Here is a 25151-nt window from a genome sequence, read left to right as displayed (position 1 = left end):
GTGGGCTGCCTGGTCCCCGTGGCCTGGCCCAGCTCATCGGGGCCCCCGTGGTGGGAAAGGGAGGGGACGACCCCAGGGCCAAGGGCAAGCGCCAGCTCTCTCTCCAGGAAGGAAGGTCATGGAACACAACTTCTAGAGCCACCCGGGGCCGTACAGGTGCCGGAAAGGACGCGCGTGTTGTCTGAGGCTCCGCGTTCTTTCTCCGGGTGGGGGGACACCCGCCGGGGGAGGCAGAAAGCGCTGAGCGGACGGCCTAGGCAGGGACCCACACACCTTCCATGCCCCGCTGGTGACGGCCTTGGGGCTGTTTTGTTGGGGGAAAATTATGCCCGGAGACTGAGACGCTCTTTGCCGGTCATCTGTTTAACACAGGTTCATGGCGGGCATTGTAATTTACAATAATACTCTTTCACAAGCCAGTAGCAAAGCAGATAATGTCTCCTAATAAGCCAATGACGAAATAACGCACTCCGAACCAACGACAGATGAATTCCACGATCGTTCCGGGGAAAGCGGGAGGAAGGCCGTCAAGTCCAGGTTCAGCCGAGATGCACTTTGCTACCGGTTGTTTCTGGGGAGTGTGAGTCCTTGCGGCCAAAGCGGGGTGCCAGCCGCCCGCGTAGGTCCCTCGCAGCCGGGGCGTGTAGCTGGGGGTGGGGGGCAGGCCGGGCTGTTCCGGAGGGCGTTTCTCCAGGGGCCACGGCACACCGTGCACCGGTACCCACGAGCAGGAGCCCCTCCACGGCCGGGCCGGGCCTCCCTCCCCCCGAGCCCGCTGCACGGTTTGACCCCACCGCCGACCGAGAGCGGCCTGGCCACTCGGGCACAGGTGTCCAGGACCTCCGGAGAGCTGTTCAGATCGGCCAGGAACAGACTCGCCAGGCCGGACACGCTTCCCGAGTCCTCTCAGATTCTTTGAAGTTTCCAGAGACCGCGTGATGACGGCCCCTCCCTGTGCTCATGTTGACAAGCCCTCCTCAGCCCCTCGGTTTTGATGACGTCCCCCTGACAGCCTCCCCAGTGTCCGCAACTCCTTTCTTAGATCAAAACAGCCATCAAAACAACTTATGCAAAACGGGTTCAAGCCACCAACAGTTTGCCCCCCAAACGAGCTGGCAAAACACTTTGAAATCCCCGCCATGAGACGCGTGTGGTCCCAGGGACCCAGGAGGACTGTTGCGGTCACGGGCTGTGCGCGTGGGAACACAGCTCGGTCCACGCCGGGAGGGCGGCGAGCCCCCGCAGCGTTGGTGTGGGTCACCATCGGGACTTTGGCCTTTGTCGCCGTCATCGGGCCGCCTGGGCCCTGGGCCATCCCGGTCCCGTGTGCAATCAGGACGCGGTGCTGGAACCGGGTCGGGTCTACGGTGCCAGAATTCACCTCGTGGGCAGGTAAAGGCAGTGCTGTTCCCACGGGGAGACTCGGAAATACTTGAGTCAGACAGACTCAAGTCTGAGGCTGCTTATGCCTCGTCCGAATGGGGGAGCTTTGTCTCCATCACGCCTTCACATCCCCCAGCCACGGCTGGGCAGAGACGGCACGTCCAAAATTGCTTTCTGCTGAGCAAATGAGGCTGGTGTTGGAGGCCTCGCTTCATTTACTTGTTACTGGTGAGAATTCTCAGCTGCTGAGGCAGTGTCTGGAAAGAAGGGACCGAACCCGCCGTATAGCCCGTAAGACGTACGGGTCAGAGGCTCCCTGCGATTTCAAATCCAGCAAAAGTGTGTCATTTGGGAGCAGGGCTCAGTTTGGGGCCAACCTTTCCCGTAAGGCGGAGGCTCCCTGAGTGTAATGAATGCGACCCAGGGAGGCTTGGGGATCCCTAACAGACTAGGAGCAACTGTGTCTTTATTCCTTAAAAAAGCATATTTTAGGGGCTTATTTAGGCTTATTTATTCCTTAAAAAAGCATATTTAGGCTCGATCAGTTGAGCATCCAACTTCGACTCAGGTCAAGATCTTGCAGTTTGTGGGATTGAGCCCCGCATCGGGCTCTGTGCTGATGGCTCAGAGCCTGGAGCTGCTTCGGATTCTGTCTCTCTCTCTCTGCCCCTCCCCTGCTCCCTCTCTCTCTCTCTCTCTCTCTCAAGAATAACAAACATTAAACATTTTTAAATACGCTTTCTTATTTTTTTTATTAATTTTTTTTATGTTTATATATTCTTGAGAGAGAGAGAGTGCACACGCGCGCACACACAAGTGGGGGAGGGGCAGAGAGGGAGGGGGACACAGAATCCGAAGCGGGCTCCAGGCTCCGAGCCATCAGCACAGAGCCCGATGCGGGGCTCCAACCCATGAACTGCGAGATTATGACCTGAACTGAAGCCAGATGCTTAACCGACTGAGCAACCCACCCAGGCGCCCCCAAACATGCATATTTTAAATGAATACGTAAGACATACATGGTTTTAAAAACCACAGAGTACAAAGGGCCATACAAAGAAAATCAGTCTCAGTTGGTTCTGCGTTCGGTCTCAGTCTCAGACGGTTCAAACCTGTCTTTGAAAAGCTGCACACCTGTGCTTGTGGATGGAAAGTCGGGGGACGAGAGTCCTTCCCTGTTGACGGGGACGCCCTGGCTGAGGGTCGAGCTAGCGACCGGCTCCGAGCGGCCTTACTCTGCGCCTTCCGGAGATAACAGACGCTTCGTGTCTTGTCTAGCATGCAGGGCCCTGATGGACGAGGTGGAGTATGACGTCACCAAGGCTCGGCAGAAGACGACCAAGGTGGGCTCCTTCCGAATAAATCCTGACGGGACGCAGGAGAGGAGAAAGGTAGCGGAAAAGAAATTATGTGCCAGTGTATAATTGCGGATATGGGCAATTACCAACCATTTATCCAAACAGCAGTTGGTCTTAATCTTGTAACCTTCCTCTTGTTCAGGGTATCAGCTCTAAATTGCTTCTGAGTCCTGGGGGATCCAAAGTAATCTTTAAGCTTGAAATTGAAGTCTCTCTCCCAGCACCTAAATTTTGTGTCTTGCCAAGTCGGAAGACATTTCGGCACTATTGTTCATCAGGATAAAAATAGCGTTTCCATGGTTCTTGGGCGAGGCCAGCGGGGGGCCCAGAGCGGCTGGGGGTGGGGGGGCTGCCTCGAGCCCCCCTAACGGGAGCACCCTCCCCCAGACTCCACCCCCCCCACCCCGAGACCTACAGGTTTCTACCGGGGGGGGGGGGAATGCGAGACCCGTCTCCAGGACAGACGGGGGCTCTTGTGTGAGGGGACAGAATGCTGTTCCCCCACAGAGACCCTCTAGAGAGAGGCCGGCCCCGAACCCGCGGGTGTGATGGGTGAGGCCGCCGGGAGCCGGGCTCCTGTCTCCTCCCCCGCCCGGCACCGAGGTCCTAACGTTCCCAGCACGCCAGCCGACAGTGATGTCATCCTAAGCGAGACACAAGTGAAGCTGTTCCCTGACGTGGCCTAAGTCGCTCAGAGCTGAGGGGAGGCCGCTTTGGGGCTTCTCGCCGCTTGGCCAGTGCACTGCACTCTGTCTTAGAACAAATCTTCGAGGTGGGCTGTTTGCTGTTTCCACCTCTTTCTGGGGTTTTGTGCCCATCAAAGAGGGAGGAGGGCGGGGCCGGGTCCAGCCGAGGACTTCACGGGGGGGCTGCGCTGTGTGAACACGACAGCCTTTCCGGGGGCCGAAGCGCGACGCTCACCTCCGTCAGGAGCCCGCGCGCCTGCTGGCGAAGGGAGCGGGGGGCTCCGGTGCGCCGCGTCTTGAGGCCACAGACAAGGACAGGCCCTGAGGTCTCGCTGTTCGCGTCATGCCACCGGAAGGAGCGTGCTTACCCGCATCACGGGCACATCCGCGCGGCTCCTTTGCCGGCGGTGGTCGCCGCGTATCCCCAGGTGCCCCCGGCCCCACGCGGTCACGGCAGCCTGTAGAGGAGCGGCCCTGGGCCCCTGGCACCAGCCGGAGCGGGGTCCCATAGCCAGGCAGGCCCGGGCACAGGCCAACACGGTCAAAAATAACCGGGTGCTAGTATCATACGAGGTTACAATGCAGGTTACCTGTCGGGCACCCGCCCAGGACGAAGGAAGACCTCTCTGTTCACAGGGTAACAGGCCAAAGGTTACAGGAGACTCCAGAGGGTCGCGGAAGGAGGGAATGAGGCCGGTGCGCAGAGCCTGGGGTCCCGTGGTGGATGGAGGGCCGCACGGGGGCTCGCCGGGGCACCCGCGGGCCCTCCCGCCTCCTGGCTCTCACCCAGGCCTGGCTTAGAGGCCCTGGGCCCTCTGGACAGGGGCCCGCGTTTACCTGGAGAAAACGGGCCTCCTCTCCCCTCCTCCTCTTGCCACAGGACATCCCACTTTGAGTCCGTCGACTTGAAATAACTTTTTCGACGTTTGCCACAAACCGTCGGTCCGCAGAGCGATCTGAAAGCCATCGTCCTGCGCATCCGTGACCTCAGAGTCCCTGCTACGAGGAGCGGGTGCGCCCTGGGTCTCAGGCTGGAGCAGGGCTCCCCCGCGGGCATGCGGGCCGGTGTGTGGGGCGGCCAGAAGGCAGCTCTTTAAAGCCCCGCGTTTGGAACCGTGTGGTTTTCAGCTCTGGGGTGCGGGTCGGTTTTCCCACCTCCGGCCAGCTCGCAGCAGAACAACCCCAAAGCCCTCATGGTTTCGGGAGCCCTGCCGCCTTCCCCAGGAAGCTACCGGGGCCTGCGAAAACTCTCCCCTGCGGTGATGCAAAACCCCGTGGCGCTGTTGTCTTGGGCCGGCCGGCTGCTCGCCACACTGGAAATGCAGGGGGCGTCACGGCAGGAAGTCAGGCCCTTCCAGTCCAGAGGCATTTCTCTGCCCTTCTGCCGCGAGCCCGCAGGACGTGGGGGCTCAGCTTGGCGTTGGGCGAAGAACAAAAGCGGTGCCTGGCAGGACGCTGAAGGAGGAGGTTTGGACCAGCCGCCCTGGCGGGGCGAGGCCTCAGACGCCCGGGGCCTTTCCTGGGTCTCAGGGACGCGGCTGGCCCGAGGGACGAGGCCGCTCACCTTCCTGCGTCTTTCTGCTTTTTCCTTCCCCTTTGCATTCCGTTTCTCCGAGGATAAAAGGAAACACGAATCTGCGAGCTGAGGGAGCCGACTCCCCAAGGTCCTTGGAAAGCCTCCCCGTCCTCAGAGGGAGGGTGGGGGCGCTCCCCGAGAGAGCCCGTGTTCGGAGGGGGACGGGGTGAAGCGACCCGAGGTGGCCTTGCGCAGTGTGGTTGAGAGACGCAGGGCTCCTCGCTGTGAATCGGGGCCCGCAGCGGGGCGGGCGCGGGGAGGGTGGCGTGGACGGGGGGCCTGCTCGGGACCAGTGCTCACTTGGTGAGAAGACCCGAGGGGCTTCCTGGTGCACGTTCTGCCCCCACAGGACGGCCGGGGAGAAAGCTGCCCTGTGCAGGGCTGCAGATGGCCCCTGCCCCCACCTGCCCGCCAGCCCCCCCCCTCCGCCCGCCGGCCCCACCTCGTCTGGTGGCCACGCCATCTCCCTGGCCCTCTCCGGCTCTGACCCAGCTTTGCTTTGAGTCCTGGTTTCAGTCTTTCGTCCCCCGACTCCGTGCGCACGGGAGCGAAAGGGGCTGCCGACCCCGGGGGTCACCGGCTGGCTAACACCACCGGCTCCCAGACGGGACGGCCCATGTGGCCATCGGCAAGGTGCCGGGCGGTGGGGACGCTGGGAGAGCCGTCCCTCGGAGGACTGGGCGGGACTCAGGTGGGGCTGGGGCAGGGTTAGGGTACTGGATGGGGGGGGGCCGTACCCGGTTGGACACCCCTGTTTCTCCGGGGCTCCAGCCGACTTCCAGTGAGACCTGCTCTCTGCCCGGGAGTTCTTTCCAGCTGAGCAAGAAAGGAATCGACTCCCGGGGGGCAGCCCCCGGAACCGGGTTTTAAGTACTCCTTGGTACCTTCAGAGTGCTTGTGAAGTATGCTCAGCGCGAAGGTCCCCCTCAGGCGGAATCAGGCCCAGCTACTCCCGGAGAGCACAGCTTATCGGCCGCCCCTCCTTCCACAGCTCTGCCTCGGGAGCCTCCCGGATGAAAACCCGACCCCCCGGGGGCTGAAAGGCCCCCTCCGGGGACATGAAGGGTTTCTGAGAGCCTCCTCGGCGTCCTGCTCCCAGATGTGAGCGTGGACGAGTGGGGGCGTCCTGGAGGGACACGAGAGCCGCCAACGGCTCCCTACCCCAGCACGGGTGGGCAGAGGCCCCCATTTGTCGGAGTTGTGACCGGCCAGGCCTCCCGACACTTGCCGCCCGGACTCGGTGGGCCCCCGACCCGACCCGAGCCTGCTGGGCTGAGCGGGCTACCAGAGATTGACAAGTGGGGCTGGGGTTCGAAGACGTAAGTCTCCTGGGCTTTGATGACATCATCCTCGAGGTCGCTCCGAGGCCTCCAGTGTTACCGATTTTAGGGACGGCCTATAAAAGCAGACGGTGCAGCAGGGGCGCCTGGGCGGCTCAGGCGGTCGGGCGTCCGACTTCGGCTCAGGTCACGATCTCGCGGTCCGTGGGTTCGAGCCCCGCGTCGGGCTCTGTGCCGACAGCTCGGAGCCTGGAACCTGCTTCGGGTTCTGGGTCTCCCTCTCCCTCTGCCGCTTTCTCGCTCACTCTTTCTCTCAAAAATGAATAAATAAGCTTAAAAAAATACTCTCAAAAACAGATGAGGGAGTCCCGGTGCCGGACCAACCCCAGAGATTTGGTGGCTTTGTTGGAAACAGTCTCCTTTCTCCTTTTCCTGAACGGACAAGTTCGGTTCGCGCACAGCGGCGTTTTGCCTCAGGCTGTCTAATGAGCCGGACGTGCTTGTCTTCCTGTCGCCGGCCGCGTCTCTGCAGCGGAGCGGGAGGGGGGGTTGGCGGAGGCACGCCCTGGGGGCCCCAGGGCCCTGGCCGGTGACCGCCGAGGGAGCCTCCTGCTGGCTGCACTCTAGGGGACCGTCGCCACCTGATACTTCCCCTGGCTTGTGACAAAGCCGTGTCCGTGCACGTCAGCCTCTAGGTCACCTCGTGGTTTTGTGACGGTCGTAGTGACCCACGGTGAGCGGGACAGCACAACACCGTCCGGAGGCGGCTGTTCTACGATCGCTTCGTAACCAAGTGTTCATCCTCTCCTGCAAAGCGCGACAGCGGGCCTCCAGGAAGGGGCCGTGAATGAACTTGTGCTCTCGTGATGGGGACCCAGAGTCTGGGAGCCGGGGGGTGAGGGCTTACGCTCGCTTCTACGGATCGAAACCCCGAACTCGGTGCGCGGGACCCAGGACCCACTTCTCTGTGCAGTAGGCGAAGGTGGGAGCACGAAGGTCCCCTTTGCCATGACTGAGACCGCGAAACTTGGAAAGTTCGAAGAGAGTAGATCTCATCGATCAAAGATGACGATGATTTAGACCAGGACGTAAAGCCTCTTTCGTTAAATTCTTTTAACAGCTCTGCAAAGTAAATAAGGCCACTTTAATTAGCTCCCTTTCCTTTTTTTTTTTCCCAAGTAATCTCTAAGCCCCGTGTGGGGCTCGAACTCACAACCATGAGATAGAGTTGCACACTCTACCGACTGTGCCTGCCATGCACCCTTAATTACCCTCATTTTAGAAATATAGAAGATGAGGGGCTCCCGGGGAGCTCAGCGGGTGAAGCGTCCGACTTGGGCTCCGGTCACGATCTCACGGTTCGTGGGTTCGAGCCCCGCGTCGGGCTCTGTGCTGACAGCTCAGAGCCTGGAGCTGCTTCAGATTCTGTGTCTCCCTCTCTCTCTGCCCCTCCCCCTGCTCATGCTCTGTCTCTCTCCCTTTCTGAAAAATAAATAAACATTAAAACTTAAAAAAAAATACAGAAGACGAGGCTCAGAAAGCTTTAGTGACTCACTGTTTTGGCAAATCGGGATTAATTTAATTTAATTGCTGATAAGTCCGTTTAGACAGAGCCACATCATTTGCTATCGATAGAGCTACCCCACGCTGTTACATACTGTATAGCACCAGGTTCCTGCGGTGTTTTGAAGTTGTGCAGTGCACAACCTGTACAACTGTATGGGGGCCCTGTTTGCTAACAAGGTGAGAGGTGTGGCCTTTGTAATAGGCCAGCTAGGAAGCAGAGGGGAAATTCAGTCCCTCCATACTTTTCGGACTGTAGTCTGTCACAAATAGGTGTAGTGGGGTGAAACCAGCATGTAAAAATATACATAAAATATCAGAGTGCATCTTATGGCAAAGGAAACTGTTATCTCATGACACCGTGTAACAAGCTGAAATGCAAAAAGTGGGTCATGTCCAAAAAGCTAAAAGCCACCATAGCAGATGGCTGTTCTCAGCATGGGACAGTAGCCGAAAGGTATTTCATTTGGGAAGATTATTAATACCCAAACAGAGAGCTGTAATAATTCCTGCCTCCCTCTACAGAAGCAGCCAGAACTTCTCTGAGACCAGATGTCAGGGCAGAAATGGCAGGCAGTTCGGTGGTCTGTACCTTCTCGAGGCCGGGGACCCAGGGCCCCACGGGGGGACGGATGTCTTCCTGGCCCCAGCGGCCCCAGTGGCCCGGGTCTGGCCCGCTGCTACTGCCGTCTCAGGACCTGTGCTCTGACGCTGTGGCCTCCCAAGGTCAGGACGCCGGATGCAAGTTCAGCCCTGCTGAACGTGGTGGAGACGAGACAAAGAGTGCTTACCCGGAAGGAGTTAGACCCTAGCCACTGTGAACACTGCGTGTGACAGCAACAAGACACGTATTTGGTCTTTGCCTTCCCTTCCTGCCACAGGGCTTCTGAAACCCTTGTGATATCCTGAGTGATAGGGACGAGAGCGTATGCTGGTGAGGTGACCCTTGGGGTCAAACCTTCAACCCCACCCGGACCTCTGGGGAGGGCAGGGGCTGGAGACAGAGCTCAGTCTCTCCAACAGCCAATGATTTAATCGACCATATGCCTACGTAATGAATCGTCCATCGCGGCGTTCGGAGCAGAGAAGGGGCAAGTTTTGTGTTACGTTCCTTTTTTAACCCGTGGGAAACTTGTCCAGAAGCCCCACCCCCATCCCCGGAACACTTCTCTCCTGGGTCGTGGTCAGGAGAGCCCCAAACACCCGCTGGGGATCTCCCTCGCTGGAGACCCGAACTCGGGGTCTGCTGGGGGTGCCTGCTTGAGCACAGGCGGCAACGGGAGTGGGGGCTGTCGGCGGGAGGGGGCAGGGGGGTTCCTGAGGGCCGGGGACTGAGGAGACAGGCAGAAGCACGGGTGGGGGCCAGCCCTGCGCTCTGCCTTGCATTCCCGGGTCAGCAAGAGAGGGAAACGGTGTGGGGTTGGAGTGCCCGGCCGGCAACCATGCCTAGGAAGCAGGAATTGGGGGGGGTCACCTCTAAGTTCGTCTGCGGACATTGTCGGCCCACAGACAACATTTTAATAAGTATGTTACTGGGGCGTCCGGGTGGCTCAGTCGGTGAAGCGGCCGACTTCGGCTCCGGTCACGATCTCGCGGTCCGTGAGTTCGAGCCCCGCGTCGGGCTCTGGGCCGACGGCTCGGAGCCCAGAGCCCGCTTCGGATCCTGTGTCTCCCTCTCTCTCTGCCCCTCCCCTGCTCACGCTCTGTCTCTCTCTGTCTCAGAAATAAATAAAAACATTTAAAAAAAATAAGTAGGTTACTTTGATAACAATCATGAATAAAATTATGTTCCCAGGAAGCTGTAAATCAGCAACAGTAAAAAAAAAAAAAAAAAAAAAAAAAGAAAAAAAAAGTCAGAAAGATGTTTTCCAGTTTTTAAACGCAAAAAAGAGGTTATTAGCCAGGGTGTAGGATGACCCTGCGTGTACATGCGCTTGTTCTGGGGGGAGGGGGGGGGCGTCCCAGAATACACATCACAGCGGCAGTCATGGTTATCTTTGGTATTACTGGGTCTTTCTTCTCCGTTTGCTTATCTTTTAAATGTTTTCCATAATGAACACATTATCGCTGTAATGTTTTGCCAAGTGTGGGTTTTTTTTTTTTTGAGAGATCAAAAGAATTCCATGTCATTTCAAGAACTCCAATGCTAAAAAGCAGAGTTGGTTGTTCTCAGGGAGGTGGAAAGCCACCCAGGAACACGTGATTTGCCCTTTTACAAAATTCCTGACAAAGAGCTACAGCGAGGCCTTCTCCCGATTTGTTCAGTCTCCGTTCCCGGTGGTCGTGCTGGTCCTCCATCACCGTCGGTAACGCAGTCGGCACACGCTTGTCCTTCAGACATTTTGAGAGGACCAGGAGGACGGGGTGGGGCTGGGGCGGCTTTCAGCACGTCTCCGATGTGTCGCTGTCTTGTCTCCATCGCCCTCACGGCCCAAGAACTTCTTTAAACTTCTTTATTTATTTTTTTTTTAAAGAGAAACGCTACCTCTCAAGATTTCATTTATTTATTGTATTTATTTAGTTTTGAGAGACAGAGACAGAGTATGAGCAGGCGAGGGGCAGAGAGAGAGGGAGACACAGAATCCGAAGCGGGCTCCAGGCTCCGAGCCGTCAGCGCAGGGCCCGACGCGGGCTCTGACCCACCAACCGCGAGATCGTGACCTGAGCCGAAATCAAGAGTCGGACGCTTAACCGACCGAGTCCCCCAGGCGCCCCCGGGAAGGAATTTAATACAGGCTTTTGGATGCGTCCACACAGCACACCCAGACCCCCAGGGAGCTGCCCCCTCTGCTGCCCACAGGAGAAGGGAGAGCGAGAGGCCGCGGCCCGGAGCAGCCGCATTAAATGCGGGACTCTGGTTAGCTGTCACCGAGGGCCCAGCAAGTGACTGCGGCAGCTGTGACCTTGCCCCCAGGACACGTCTGCTGGGTCAGCTCCCACAAAAGGAAGCAGCGGAAGTCCTGGCCCCTGCCCGGTCCTACCGCAGACACCCTCGTCCTGCTCCAGACCCGCGCGGGGTGCTGGGAACCGCTTTGGGAAAACCCGAGGGCGCGGACACCCCGACCGGAGGATGACGGCAGAAGAAGACTCCGCGTCGTCCCCGCCACGTGGGAGGACATCCAGCGGGCCCCAGAAAGAGCCCCAGCTGCCCAGAGGGCTGTGCTGTGTGGCGCCCCCTGCAGGGTGGTGGGAGGCGGTCTGTCTGGGAGGCAGCCAGTCGGCGCCCGGACTCAGGTGTGCGCTCCGTGCATCCGAGTCCGTTTATGTCCAGTAACATGCTGTCCTCTTACTCGGGTGGGCTCCGGGCAGCCTCAGACTCCTTCTTGGGCCCAGTGTATTTCCGTCATTTTGCCCCTGTGTCCCTTCTGCCTCTCCCCAGCTTTGGAACGCCTCCCCAGGGCTCCCGCTGTCCCGTCCCGGCGGGCTCCGCTCCGGCAGAGGCACGGACAGAAGGGTCTGGCCTGAGACTCTCGCCCTTGGCCCGGCAGTGCTGGCCTCCCCGGAGGCAGGGGCAGCAGGGTTGGGGGAGCAGGGGACAGTGGAGAGAAGGCTCGCCTTGGTACCCCCACAACGCGGTGTGCCCGGATGTCCTCACACGGTTCGCGCGCAACAGCAGGGACCCTGGGGGTGTGGAATCTGTACTCGGGTGCTTGGGGACGGCCCCTTGTTCGGGGGGAGGAGCCTCCCCCACCTGGCTCCACACCCCCCACCTCCTGATCTGCAGCGGCTCAGCCCCGGGGTGGTTCCCTCATCAGCCGGTTCCCCCCCCCCCCAGCCGTCTTAGCTCAGGAGGATCTTCCTGACCCGGAACCGCCGGCCTCCTCCGACATCAGACTCTCTCACCCCCATCGCCCGCGGAAAGGTGACCCACTCCACCTCCCCTCGCCCGCCAGACCCTGCGGCACAGCCTCCAGGTCCTTAGCCCTGCTTCTGCGGCTCAAAGGGGTGCCCTCCGCTCCGCGCGTGGCCGGGAGGGCATCTGGGCCTGCAGGGCCCAAGGCTGGGGTGCCTCCCCCCGTCCAACCTCTCGCAGCCCCTCCTCGCCCCTGCCTCTGAATTGCCCGGGACCGTCCGGGGCTGCCTCTGGGTCAGCGCGATGGGCCACCACCCCAGAGTGGAACCGCCCCTGCCACCAAATCTCGTCCGGGGAGGCCGGGGTGAGAATGCAGCCCTGGGGGACAGGAGCAGGCGTCTGCGGGCTCCGTGTGTGCACGTGTGTGTGCGTGTATGCACGCCACACAGGCATCTTAGCCGGAGGTCGCCCATCACAGAGCAGAGAGCGTGAGCCTGGGGAAGGTAGGAGCTGCGGGGGCGGGGGCAGGCCCGGCTGGGACCCCAGGGGGACTGCTTGCGGCCCTGGGGTGGGGGAAGGGCACATCTCTCCTGCAGGACCGCGTGCCCGGGCGTGGGGGCGCCACTGCTCTTCCCGGAGGGGCCAGCAGGGGGACCTTTCCCCAGGCCTTCCCCACCCGGCCACTGCCTTCCCGGGCCCCAAACCGGTCTTCCTGTGCTGGGCGTGCGCGGGTGGGATTCAGGCGTGACGGCACCCCTCCCCGTCCGGGTTTCGAACCGGCCCAGGAGGCCTGTCGCGGGGACTCCCCGATGCGGGGGTGGGTGGGTGCTCCTTCTGGGGGCTGTTAGCTGGGTCGCCCGCAGCCTCCGCCCCGTCACTCGGGCATAAACTTAAAACTAAAGTGACCCCGAACACTGAGCTGCCTTGAGAACCTTCGGGAAAGTGACACAGACGTTCTCGGTCCCCCGTCCTGCTCGGACTAATCCGCCCGCGCCAGGAGCGAACACAGAGCAGCTGCGTCAGTGAGGCCCTGACATGCCGCATTCCGGCCGGTCCCCTGGTCCCACCTGCCTGGTGCGGACGGGCCGCGGGCTGAGATTAGAAGTCGGCGCGGCTCTGTCCGGGGTGCGGTGGCCGGGGGGTGACGCGTTGCGGTGGGAAACCCCGCGTCTGCAGTTACTTATCTGCACGTGGGGTCGGAAGATTCCAGGCACCGCGTGCGCGTTAGCTCCGTCTGGTTTATCCTCCGCTCCTCCAGCGGCAGTGGAAGGCCCCCCGCCCCCCGCCCGGTGACACGTCTGCTCACTTACCTGGAGGTGAGCAAGTCTGAATGGGTATCCGTTTGAGATCATTTGGCTGTTACTGAGTGAGAAAGAAGTTAGCATATTTTGTTCTCTGATGAGGCAAGCAGCATTTTTTTCAAGAATCTTTTTTTTTTTTTTAAGTTTACTTATTTATTCTGAGAGAGGCAGAGACAGCATGAGTTGGGGAGGGGCAGAGAGACAGAGGGAGGAACACAATCCCAAGCAGGCTCCACGCTGTCAGCACAGAACCTGACACAGGGCTCGAACCTACGAACTGTGATGCCATGACCTGAGCCGAAATCAAGAGTCGGACGCTCGACCGACTGAGCCACGCAGGCGTCCCGCAAGCAGTATTTGAGGGGGTGAATTCTCATATCGGGCTTGCAAGCTGAACTTTGTTAGCAACGTTCCCCAGGGGCTGGAGATGCCCGTGGGCAGGAGGAGGCACACAGAGGCCTGTGGCCAGGCTGGGAGGTACTCCATCGGCACGACTTTCCGTGTTTGCGATATGACATCTTCTCATAAAGGCATAGTGGGAGTTTTTAATGCAAATTCTTCTCTGTTGGGTTTGATTTAAGAAAAGATTTTCCGAAAGAAAGAGAGAAAGAAAGAGAGAGAGAGAAAGAAAGAAAAAGAAAGAGAGAGAAAGAGTGAGGAAGGAAGGAAGGAAGGAAGGAAGGAAGGAAGGAAGGAAGGAAGGAAAATTCCAGCAACATTTTTAGGAGGAGTTGGTAGGTAACATAAAATAAAGCAATGGTTCATAAACGTGTCCTGTTTCCAAAATGGTGAAGAAGGGTTCTCCGAGAATCGTTTCAAAAGACAAAAAGACCCTGGGAAAGAAGCAGCCTCGGGACCGTCCACAGACTCATCTCTTCTGAAATAACTTCCATTGTTAATTAATGGGCTTAAAAAATCAGGCTGAACTTTCAGAACCAATTTCTTTTTCCTCTCTGAATTTCAGTATCACTTTTGCTTATGGAGTCTCCTACTAGCCATCGATCTAAGTGAGCTATTTATTATCTCGGGCTGCTGTTTGCACATATTCTGTTCTATTCTGTCATCTGGAATGCAAGCCGACTTGGCTGTCACACTTGAACAGGGATGTGCAGTGAGAGGACAATTTACCACGAGGAGGAGACCCCTTTCCACTGAGGTCCTTTCTAATGCTTCTGGACATCCTGGGTTGATGATTCTCAGGGGCTCAGGGCTCAGCCCTCTGGGGAACTGACAAGGCGAAATCCCCTTCTCTGTTCTGAGGCATGTCCCTGGAACTCTGTCCCTTTAGCTGTCACCACTCTCCCTGATGTTCTGTCTGGGGTTTCCTGTTGCTGGATTGTGTGAAGCTGAAATCAGCCAGAGTTCCCCAAGGCTCGGCTGAGCAGCTCTTTGGAAACAGAAATACCAATAAGGAATTATCCCATCTCTGAGTGCGGGCTGTGTGTCGTCTGGCAAGGAAGTGCCCGAATGCTAACCTGCAGAGGGAGAGGGTGAGCCGGGCAGGATGAACCCAGTAAAAGTCAGGGGTGACCAGCAGAAGGCTGCGGGAGGCTGTAGAAAGCCAAGGAAGGCCATGCAGAAGGTTGTCAAAGGCTGCAGAAAGCCATGTGGAAGGCTGAGGAAGGCAGAGGAAGGCCACGGAAGGCTGCAGAAGGTGGAGGAAAGCCGGGGAAGTTTGTGGAAGGCTGTGTGAAAGGCCAAGTGGAAGGCAGTGGAAGGCTGAGGACAGCCATGGAAGGCTGTGGAAGGCTGAGGAAGGCCGTGGAAGGCTGTGGAAGGCTGTGGAAAGCTGAGAAAGGCCATGGAAGGCCGTGGAAAGCTGAGGAAGGCCGTGGAAGGCCGAGGAAGGCCATGGAAGGCCGTGGAAGGCTGAGGAAGGCCATGGAAGGCCATGGAAGGCCGTGGAAAGCTGAGGAAGGCTGTGGAAGGCCGTGGAAAGCTGAGAAAGGCCATGGAAGGCCGTGGAAAGCTGAGGAAGGCCGTGGAAGGCCGAGGAAGGCCGTGGAAGGCCATGGAAGGCCGTGGAAGGCTGAGGAAGGCCATGGAAGGCCATGGAAGGCCGTGGAAAGCTGAGGAAGGCTGTGGAAGGCCATGGAAGGCTGAGGAAGGCCGTGGAAGGCTGTGGAAGGCTGTGGAAGGCCATGGAAGGCTGAGAAAGGCCGTGGAAGGCCGTGGAAGGCTGAGAAAGGCCGTGGAAAGCTGAGGAAGGCCGTGGAAGGCCATGGAAAGCTGAGGAAGGCCGTGGAAGGCTGAGGAAGGCCGTGGAAGGCCGTGGAAGGCTGAGAAAGGCCGTGGAAGGCTGAGGAAGGCCGTGGAAGGCCGTGGAAGGCTGAGAAAGGCTGTGGAAGGCCGTGGAAAGCTGAGGAAGGCCGTGGAAGGCCGTGGAAAGCTGAGGAAGGCCATGGAAGGCCGTGGAAAGCTGAGGAAGGCCGTGGAAGGCCGTGGAAGGCTGAGGAAGGCCGTGGAAGGCTGTGGAAGGCTGTGGAAGGCTGTGGAAGGCCATGGAAGGCTGAGGAAGGCCGTGGAAGGCCATGGAAGGCTGAGAAAGGCCGTGGAAGGCCGTGGAAGGCTGAGAAAGGCCGTGGAAAGCTGAGGAAGGCCGTGGAAGGCCATGGAAGGCTGAGGAAGGCCGTGGAAGGCTGAGGAAGGCCGTGGAAGGCCGTGGAAGGCTGAGAAAGGCCGTGGAAGGCCGTGGAAGGCTGAGAAAGGCCGTGGAAAGCTGAGGAAGGCCGTGGAAGGCCATGGAAAGCTGAGGAAGGCCGTGGAAGGCCGTGGAAGGCTGAGAAAGGCTGTGGAAGGCTGAAAAGGCCGTGGAAGGCCGTGGAAAGCTGAGGAAGGCCGTGGAAGGCCGAGGAAGGCCGTGGAAGGCCATGGAAGGCCGTGGAAGGCTGAGGAAGGCCATGGAAGGCCATGGAAGGCCGTGGAAAGCTGAGGAAGGCTGTGGAAGGCCATGGAAGGCTGAGGAAGGCCGTGGAAGGCTGTGGAAGGCTGTGGAAGGCCATGGAAGGCTGAGGAAGGCCGTGAAAGGCCGTGGAAGGCTGAGAAAGGCCGTGGAAAGCTGAGGAAGGCCATGGAAGGCCATGGAAGGCTGAGGAAGGCCGTGGAAGGCTGAGGAAGGCCGTGGAAGGCCGTGGAAGGCTGAGAAAGGCCGTGGAAGGCCGTGGAAAGCTGAGGAAGGCCGTGGAAGGCCGTGGAAAGCTGAGGAAGGCCATGGAAAGCAGTGGAAGGCTGAGGAAGGCCGTGGAAGGCTGAGGAAGGCCATGGAAGGCCGTGGAAGGCCGTGGAAGGCTGAGGAAGGCCGAGGAAGGCTGAGGAAGGCCGTGGAAGGCTGTGGAAGGCTGAGGAAGGCCGTGGAAGGCCGTGGAAGGCTGAGGAAGGCCGAGGAAGGCTGAGGAAGGCCGTGGAAGGCTGTGGAAGGCCGTGGAAGGCTGTGGAAGGATGCCGGTGCCCCAACACCACCAAGTGCTCAGCAGGTCCTTGCGCCAACATATAAGCACCCGCCCTATTGTCCAAACACTTTTTAAACTTTCTGAATGTTCTCTAAACCTCCCAGATTTAAATGCCATGACCAGTCTAATTACCTACGTGTTCGATTCACATAATTTTGAGGGTAAGAAATTCTGTCATTTAGCTTAGTATTAAGCAACAGGGGCTAGAGCCAAATACGGACACTAGTCCTTGAATTTTTCATTTTAAAAACTAAACATTGAACATACAAGGTCAAACCGTCAAGAATTTTGGCACAGCATGACCCAGTTTTTTTCTTTCGAAAAGAGTCTATCGACAACAAGAAGTCTTCTAACAAATAAACAGCCCCGCGCTTTCCCCACCGGCAGCAGCCGCCTGTCGGGCACACGTGGGCACCGAGGGCCAGCAGGCGGGACTGGGCCGGGCTTGTGGGCCTAGGATGTCAAGGCCAACAGCGCGACGAGTTCAGCCTGGGTGGCAGTGACATGAGATCATGGGTAGAGAGCCTGTATCCCCACCAGGATGGTTCAGAAGTGTGCAAACTGGAACCAGGTTCTGTGATGGTTCTCGACTGGCGGGGAGTTTGCTCCCCGGGAGACATTGGGAGATGTCCCCAGACGGTTTCCACAGCCGTCTTAGGACTGAGAACGCCTTGCTGCCAGGGCTGGACCTTGACTGTATCAGATCCAGCTGGGAGAGGAACACGTCAGTAGGACACCGAGGGGCTGTGGGGCCCAAATCTGGTGAGGCAGTGCCCCCCACCCTCACGTCCACCCAGAACCTCAGAATGGGACCTGATCTTTTAAATAGGATCTCTCCAGGGGCGCCTGGGTGGCTCAGTCGGTGAAGCGTCCGACTTCGGCTCAGGTCCTGAGCTCACGGTTCGTGAGTTCGAGCCCCGCGTCGGGCTCTGTGCTGATGGCTCAGAGCCCGGAGCCTGCTTCCGATTCCGTGTCCCCCTCTCTCTCTGCCCCTGCCCCACTCACACTCTGTCTCCCTCCCTCTCTCTCTCTCTCACAAAAAGTTTTGAATGGGATCTCTACAGATGTTTCTAGTTAAGAGGAGGTCATCCCGGATTAAGGGAAGCCCTATTCCAATGATCGCAGCCCTTCCCAGAAGGCCAGCAGAGACACACAGAGGGGAGGTGGCCATGCGAAGACCGAGGCAGAGATCAGAGCGGCCAGGGTCGCTAAGGATGCGGGGGACACCAGCAGCTGGAGCCAGGCCCGGAAGGACCCTCCCTGGAGGCTTCTGGGGGAGCGAGGCCCTGCCGATACCTCGAGGTCACACCCCGGCCTCCAGAACTGCGAGAGAGCACGTTTCTGCCGTTCGGAGCCACAGTGTGGACACGAGCCGGGTGGGAGCCTGGCCCCGGGGAAGCGAGCGGGTCCCACGGGGGAAGAAAGATCGGAGGGTCCCGCACATGCAGCCCCCACAACGTGAAAAACAGAACCGCGAGCCAACAATCGTGCGTGGAGGGTTCCCTGTCAACGGTTGTCTTTCTCGTTTCTCTGGGGCATCCGGGGACCCGCCCCTCGGGCCTCAATCATCCCCCCCCCCCGTCCGGCGTGTTCCCTGCGGTGTCCACAGCCCCTCTGGTGGCCTCCCAGGCCACCCAGCCCAGTGCTCACCGCTGGCCCAGTGCTTTCCTTACAGGTGCAGGGTCTGGGTCCACAGCCCGGTCTCTAACCATAGCAGACCTAAAAGACCAAGATGTCACAGGTTTGGAGAGAAATGGGAGCCCGGGCTGCCCTATGGAAGGAGTTAGACAAGCTCCCCTTCATTGGAGTTTGGCTCTAGACGAGGGACTGCCGTGGCTTGTACTGCCCGGCGCCATGAGGGGGCTCCACTCCCCGTGCCCGACGTGAACATCCCTTCTCTCCGGTGCCAACGTGACCCGCACGGTGGTGACAGCGGCCCATCCCTCCAGCAGAGGTTAACGTGGGACGGAGAAGGGAAGGTGACCTGTGACCAGAAGGGCCGCCATGCCCAGCTGCCGGAGACCTGGCCGGCCTGGCTCAGGGACCGGCCAGTCCTCCCTGCCGTCCCGCCGGTAAGAGGCACGGAAATCCGTGGAGGGAGGCGTTGGTGTGGGCACGGCTCCAATGGAGAGACTTTAAATTTTATATGAACAGGGTCTTATTTTCCTGCCCATTGTTTAAGTCAAGTGCAGAAATAATTAGGCTCTTTGGGCCCCTTCTCAAGTCTTGGTCTGTGAACTTTCTGGAAACACCAGAGGGAGAGAGAGCCTCTCCAGCCACGTTGAATTGTTTGACCGTGTGGAGGGGGCTGTCTGAAGAGCTCTGCTCTCCCTTCTGTACGAAAACGTAGAGTTAAGAGTCATCTCTAATATTGTGGAGGCCAGTAGATTTCGCTGATAAGATCTTCTATTTAGTCAGCTCTCAAGCTGTCCCCACGTTTCAGGGAAGGCGTCGCCTTTTGAGCGAAGGGGTCAGTGATGCCACCCAGGGGCTGGGTCTCTGTGGGCTCCCGGGGTCCCCCAAGCAGTGCGCCGACCGTGGGCTGGGGCTCCTGCTGGGCGATGAGCGGCCCCCAGGCAGGAGGCGGTCAGAGTAGGGACGCTTGTGTCCGATGCCCCCACTTTGGGTTTTCTAAGTTCTTTTCATCAAAAACGTTACATTATGAAAGTAACGCATGGTGATTTTAGCTGGAGGGATACAGGAGCTTTTGAAATCCACCCTTCCCAGCGACTCAGATGATCCGCGGTAGGAGACCAGCCCCCAGCTTTCTCCACGCGCACTCAAACTCTCGCAAACGTCCACACGTTCAGTATTTTTTTGTTTTTGTTTTTGTTTGTCATTATAAATTAATAGCCTCTCTATATTCCTCTGAAGAATGTGGAAATGTGAAATAAACCTGAGTGTTCAGTCTAGACTCCACGCTCTCGACTGGCGTGTGCAACCCCATCCATATGTCGAAGCCCTAACCCCCCACGTGGCCACACTGGGCACGGGTCGCTCATAAGGAGGTGATTCGGGTTAAATGAGGCCATGAGGGTGGGGCCCCACTCGGGTAGGACTGGGATCCTCGTGAGCAGAGAAGGAGGCATCTCTCTCTGTGCCGCGTGTGAGGACAGAGGGGGCTGTGGCCGCCACAAGCCAGCAGGAGGGCTCTCACTGCCGGAAGTGCACTTGGACTCCAGCCTCCAGAAGTGTGAGGGATACACTCCTGATGCCTAAGCCCCCCGGACGGTGCTATCTGTTATGGCCGCCAGAGCGGACGAGGACATCCCCCACTGTCAACCAATGGACAGAGATCCAACCCGTCTCTGTCCACGTCTGCACCCTGGTGACCGCCCCAGCGACGGACGTACGGGCTGTGTCCAGTGTGTTATCACGACCCATCAGGGCTCCAGCAAGCCCCCTGGACGGTACGTCCCGGTGTCGAATTGCTTTCCAGAGCACAGACCCCCAGAAGGGCGGGGCTCAGAGGACGTGCGCATTTTCTTTGGACCCGGTGTTGCCAGATTGTTTTCCCCAAAGGCTGTTGGGTTTTAGATCCTCACCAGCTTTCTTGCCTTGTGGCCGGCATTGGATCATATCATTCTTCGATGTTTGGTAATCTCGTAAGTGAAAGATGGTTATTTCATTGTCTCTCTGTTTCTTTAATGTTTATTTACTTATTTTGAGAGCGAGCGAGCACAGTGGAGGAGGGGCAGAGAGAGAGGGAGAGAGAATCCCAAGCGGGCTCCGCACTGTCAGCGCAGAGCCTGACGCGGGGCTCGAACCCACGCGGGGCTCATGACCTGAGCCGAGGTTGGACACTTAGCCGGCTGAGCCCCGCCAGGCGCCCGGGATGGTATCTCATTCTTGTCCTCATTTCCCTTTCACGGGCTCCGAGTGAATGAAGCATATTTTCGCAAGGGCACCGTTCACTTAGATTTCCCATGTTTCCAGTTGTTTGTGTCCTTACCCATTTTCTGTTGGCTCGTCCCTCGTGTCGTTGTTATTTGACAATCCAGCGGACGGGGACACTGTGCCTCGCCGGCCGCACAGGAGTCTCCACGCGTGGTTTGTCAGTGGCCTCGCCCCCTTCGGTGCCCGGACGGTCTTTGTTCTTGATGGCTGTGGGTTTCTCGTCCTGTTCAGGGACGCCTCCCTCCTCTTTGTCATATTGACGGCTTTCTGAATTTTCCCCCAAGAGCTCGTGCTTTGGTGTGTGGACATGGCATCCATATGGAACGTGGTTTTGGATACGGCGTGAGGTACGGTCCGGCTCCTCTCCTTCCGGTCACATGTGTCAGCCCTCGCTACTAAGGAAACCACACCCCTCCTCAGTGAATGAGGGTGACGCGTCGTCAGCTTTTTATGAAGAGGAGTTCATTAGAAACTGAAATACAGATACTCCTAAATACACATTCCTAACATCGGATGTATTTTTGTAGCTTTTTCAGAGCATTTGCTGATTTCTACATTTTATTCTAGTTATGTGTATGCCGTAATACATCTCTGTCCTGAACTACGTCCTTTTCTGGCACCGCCCCCTCTGTATGCGCACAGCACGGGATTTGCTTCTAGTGTGTTCTCAATTTCTTTTTGTTTTAATTTTTTTAAAATTGCTTTTTAAAGTTTTTATTTATTTTTGAGACAGAGAGAGACAGAGCATGAGCAGGGCAGGGGCAGAGAGAGAGAGGGAGACACAGACTCCGAAGCGGGCTCCAGGCTCCGAGCTGTCGGCACAGAGCCCGACACGGGGCTCGAACTCACGGACCGTGAGATCCTGACCGGAGCCGAAGTCGGACGCTCAACTGAGCCACCACCCAGGCGCCCCGGTTCTGAATTTCCGTGAAATGCAAGAGGAAAAGAATAAATGTTTGCTCGATTGATGTATCACTTCTCTATTGGTTCTGTGAGGTGTTTGGGGACTATTGCCATTATCTTGCGAAGACTTTAGAAAAGTGATAGAATGTCAAGGAAAAAAGGGGATCCTCCACCTGCTAACCTCCTAAGGACTTAGTTTGATGATAAGTGTCTGTGGCACCAGGTGCTGATTAAGCCCAGCGCGATATGACAAGAGTCTATGGATCAGGTTGGAGTTTCTAGACAAGACTCGGGAGCTGTGGCTTTGTGCTCGGGTCGGCGCTGCGTACCCAGAGGGCGGCTTCGCACAGCCAGCCTTCGGTCCAGGCGGTGAGCCTGTGACAGGTCCCTGCGTCCCCGGCACCGCCTTCTTCCCTGCACTGCTCCCCCACGGCCCGCCCCGGGGCCCCGCGGGCAGCAACGCCGGCCGCCGGCCGGGACTGACGTGAAAGTTGGTGACATGACGCATCTCAGGGGCAGAGGCGCAGTGTTTTCTGCTTAATCAAATATCCTGGTGCAGGGAGAAAACAGCAGCCTTAGCGCTTGGCCATGTAGGAGGATTAAATGCTATACCACCCTCAGGGGGAAGAAATAAAACAGATGATTCAGTACCCCTGAGCAGAATAAAAATAATAATTATCAGAGGGCATAAAGTGATGGGAGAGAATTAAAGACTGTAGCGGCTTAGCACGGCACAGGGTTAATTAACCAGCTGCTGGCCACGCGTGTTTCTTTTCATCACTACAAACAGGAGGTGTGACAGGATGGGCCAGGCGCCCCCCCCCCCCGACTGAAATCTTCCCTGGGCCCCCCAGGGGACGGAGACCCCTCCTCTGGCCACTTTCCCCTGGCGGGGGGGACGCTCACAGCTCCTCCTCTCGCCCGGGGGGGGGGGCCGGGGCCATCGGAGCCCCCTCATTAGTTCTTCGTGCCTGAAACCAGACTGGTGTGTGTCCTGGGGCTGCCCTGACCAGATGCCACAGACTGGGCGGCCGGAACAGAGGCTGGAACAGAGGCTGAGTTTCTCAGAGGTCAGGAGGCGCGAGGTGTGGGCAGGCTGGGCTCCTTCTCGAGTGCTCAGGAAAAGCGGGTCCCCTGTCTCGCCCGCTTCTGCGGGTGGCTGGCAGTCCTGGAGCTCCCTGGCTTGGAGCTGTATCCCCAGTGTCTGCCTCGTGAGCACACGGCACCCCTCTCCGGGGGTCCGTGACCCCGGTCACATCGGGTCAGAACCCATCCTAACCGAATGTGACCTCGTCTGCGCTCATTACGTCTGCAGAGACCCTGTTGACAAATAAGGCTGCATTCACAGGGACCAAGGGTTTGGACTGGAGCACGTGTTCTGGGGGGACACAATCTCACCCACCACAGGCTTTCGAGTTGGCGACCTGGAGCCTTCCGGCTGTCTGTCTGACCCTATGAGGCTGAGTGGGTTCTTTTCTCTGCCTCGGTGTCTCCCGGGCACTGTCGAGCGATGGGGGTGCTGAAGGCTGGGCCGGCATCCCCCTCGCAGCACCCCCTCCAGCTGCCGGGCCGGGGGCCACCTGGTCGGGGCTGGCGCTTCCCACCCCTCACGTGGCCCGTGGCGGGGACCGCCCCCCTCCCTGCAGATCAGCAATAAAGGTGTTAAGGGCAACAGACCCTACCACTGGCCTCCACGCCCCCCCCCCCCCCCCACGGCTCCTGACCCCCGTCTGGGTGTGCGGCTCACTGCCATTTACCCTTTGTCTCTGATGTTCGAGTTCATTTCCGGTACGTGAGACCGTTTCTCATCCAGGCTGGTTCAGACCATTTGGCAAGAATAATTTCACAAGCCTGGTATTAGACGCTGCACAAAAGTCTAAATACATAATGCATCCTGTAATTCCGTCACACTCAAAACAAGCTGTCAAAACTGTCTGCATGACTTATCCTTAATAAATCCCCAGTCCCGTTAATTGCTCCTGATTCCACTGAATCAGGGTTGTTGGAATCCGCAAATCGGGTGAAGAAGGGACGGGGGACGGGAAGCGTTTAGAGGCCTGCCGCTGCTTCTCCCCCAGGACACAGGGGTGAGGACCCAGGTGGGCGCCGCGCAGCCCGCGTGCAGGGAGGCCGGGTTTCCTGCGCGGCAGCCTGGAGTCTGGCGGGTTTCGAACGTTCTTTCCAGGGAGCCGTCGGAGGGAAAGCGAGGCCCCGGTTGCCTTCGAGAAAGATGGCCAGGACGGGAGACTGAGTCTGTGACACTAACTCTCCTGGAAACGGCGACCTGGGGGGCACGTGCTTGACGCTACAGGAGCCAGACGCGCTGCGCGGGGTGGGGGTGGGGGGGGTGCACCCGGCTGTAGAGACACAGGCGCACAGCTCTCGGGAGGACGGCAGAGAACCCGGAACATTCCGTGAGGGCTGGGAAGCCGCCACTCCCTCTGGCCCCCGACACTCGGAGAAGGACTTTAGCATCAGATAGACCTGCTCGTCTTCTGGCTTCAGCAAATAGACTAGTTTGTGATCTCGGGCCAGGGCCCTCCCTCACGCGCTGCGTTGGCTCCGCTCAGTGGCACAGGGCCGCCGCCCCGGGGGGACAGGAGCGGGGACCGAGCGTGCTCTGGGGGGGGGGAGGGGTTTGCTCTGGCATTGTCATCATGCCCTGGATAAAAATGGCTTTCCTCTCCATTCGGGGCGATGCAGCTTGTTCACTGTGTGTGTGTGTGAGCACACGTGTGCACACATGAGTGCATGCATGTGTGAGAGTACACACGTGTGCGTGTGTGTACACACGCATGTGTGCGTGTGAGTACACAGTGTATTCATGTGTGCGCACGTGTGCACACGCGAGTACATGCATGTGTGGGCACACACATGTGTGCGTGTGTGAGTACACACATGTGTTAGGTGATTGCACACGTGCAGCACGACCACACGTGTGTGAGCACACACGTGTGTGCGTGTACATGAGCACATGTGTGTGCTTATGAGTATACATGTGTGTGCATGTGTGCACACGCGAGTAATGCATGTGTGTGAGTACGCATGTGCGTGTGTGAGCACACGTGTGCAGCGCGAGTACGTGCGTGTGTGTGAGTACACGTGTGTGTGCGTGTGTGTGAGCACCCGTGTGCACCCGGGAGTATGCACATGTGTGTGAGTGCACACACGTGTGTCTGAAGCCTGTTTAGAAGAACTATTGCTGCATCCGGCGGGAGAGGAAGGCTGTTGACAGAGAAGGGAGGAGGCACACAGGCAGGGCAGTGGGGACAGGACCATGCCCTGCAGGCAGGGGGCCAGGAACAGCAGGAACAGCGCCACCTGCGCAGAGGGGCGGGGCCGCAGAGCAGGGCTGGGCAAGTGGCTTCTGGAAAGAGCCAGACAGTGAGTACTTGAGGATCTGTGGGGCCCCGTGGCCACGACTCACCCCTGCGCCTGGGGCCGGATGGCAGCCACGGGCGAGATGTGTACGGACGGGTGTGGCTGCGTCCCAGGAAGCTTTATTGTGGACGCTGGAGTTTGAATTTCCTATCATTTTCCCACGTCACAAAATGCTATTCTTTTGATTTTGATTTGATTTGATTTTTTGCCACTTATAAATGCAAGAACCGGTCTTGGCTCCCAGGCTGTGCACAAACAGATGGTGGCCTGGGGTCCCCAGCTCCAAGGGAGGGCTCCTCCCAAGGCCCATAAGGCCCCCGTGTGACCTCAGGCGGGGGCCCAGGCCGCCGGCACCGGACGACGAGGACCACCTTAATTTTGTTCGCCGCGGCCTCCTCGTGTCTGGCACAACCCGGCACGAAGTAGACGTTCAGCAAACAGCGGCCGAGTGACTCACTTTCACCGCGGAGGTATGTGACTTGCCCTAGACTCTCGGGCAGGTGTCTCTTCGCCCAGCCTCTCCCGGGGCTCCTGCAGGCGAGGCACCTCGCCCGTTTGGAGACACGCTTACTCTCCTTGCC

At 58.5% G+C, this 25151-nt stretch overlaps 1 protein-coding gene across 1 annotated transcript in view; it reads left to right on the top strand.

The window, feature by feature from the left end:
• Positions 1-2675: 2675 nt before the first annotated feature.
• Positions 2676-25151, top strand: part of CNPY1 (canopy FGF signaling regulator 1) — a 33826-nt gene continuing 11350 nt past the window's right edge. The window contains exon 1 of the mRNA XM_047095268.1: positions 2676-2774. Within this exon, the coding sequence (XP_046951224.1) occupies positions 2676-2774 (99 nt within the window). The remainder of the gene's footprint in view (positions 2775-25151) is intronic.

Source organism: Lynx rufus, unplaced genomic scaffold, assembly GCF_022079265.1.
Source record: "Lynx rufus isolate CCGP_SWC_20201006 ecotype Redwood Valley unplaced genomic scaffold, mLynRuf1.p SCAF_4, whole genome shotgun sequence".
Lineage (NCBI taxonomy): Eukaryota > Metazoa > Chordata > Mammalia > Carnivora > Felidae > Lynx > Lynx rufus.
This window is presented reverse-complemented; position numbering and strand designations above follow the sequence as displayed.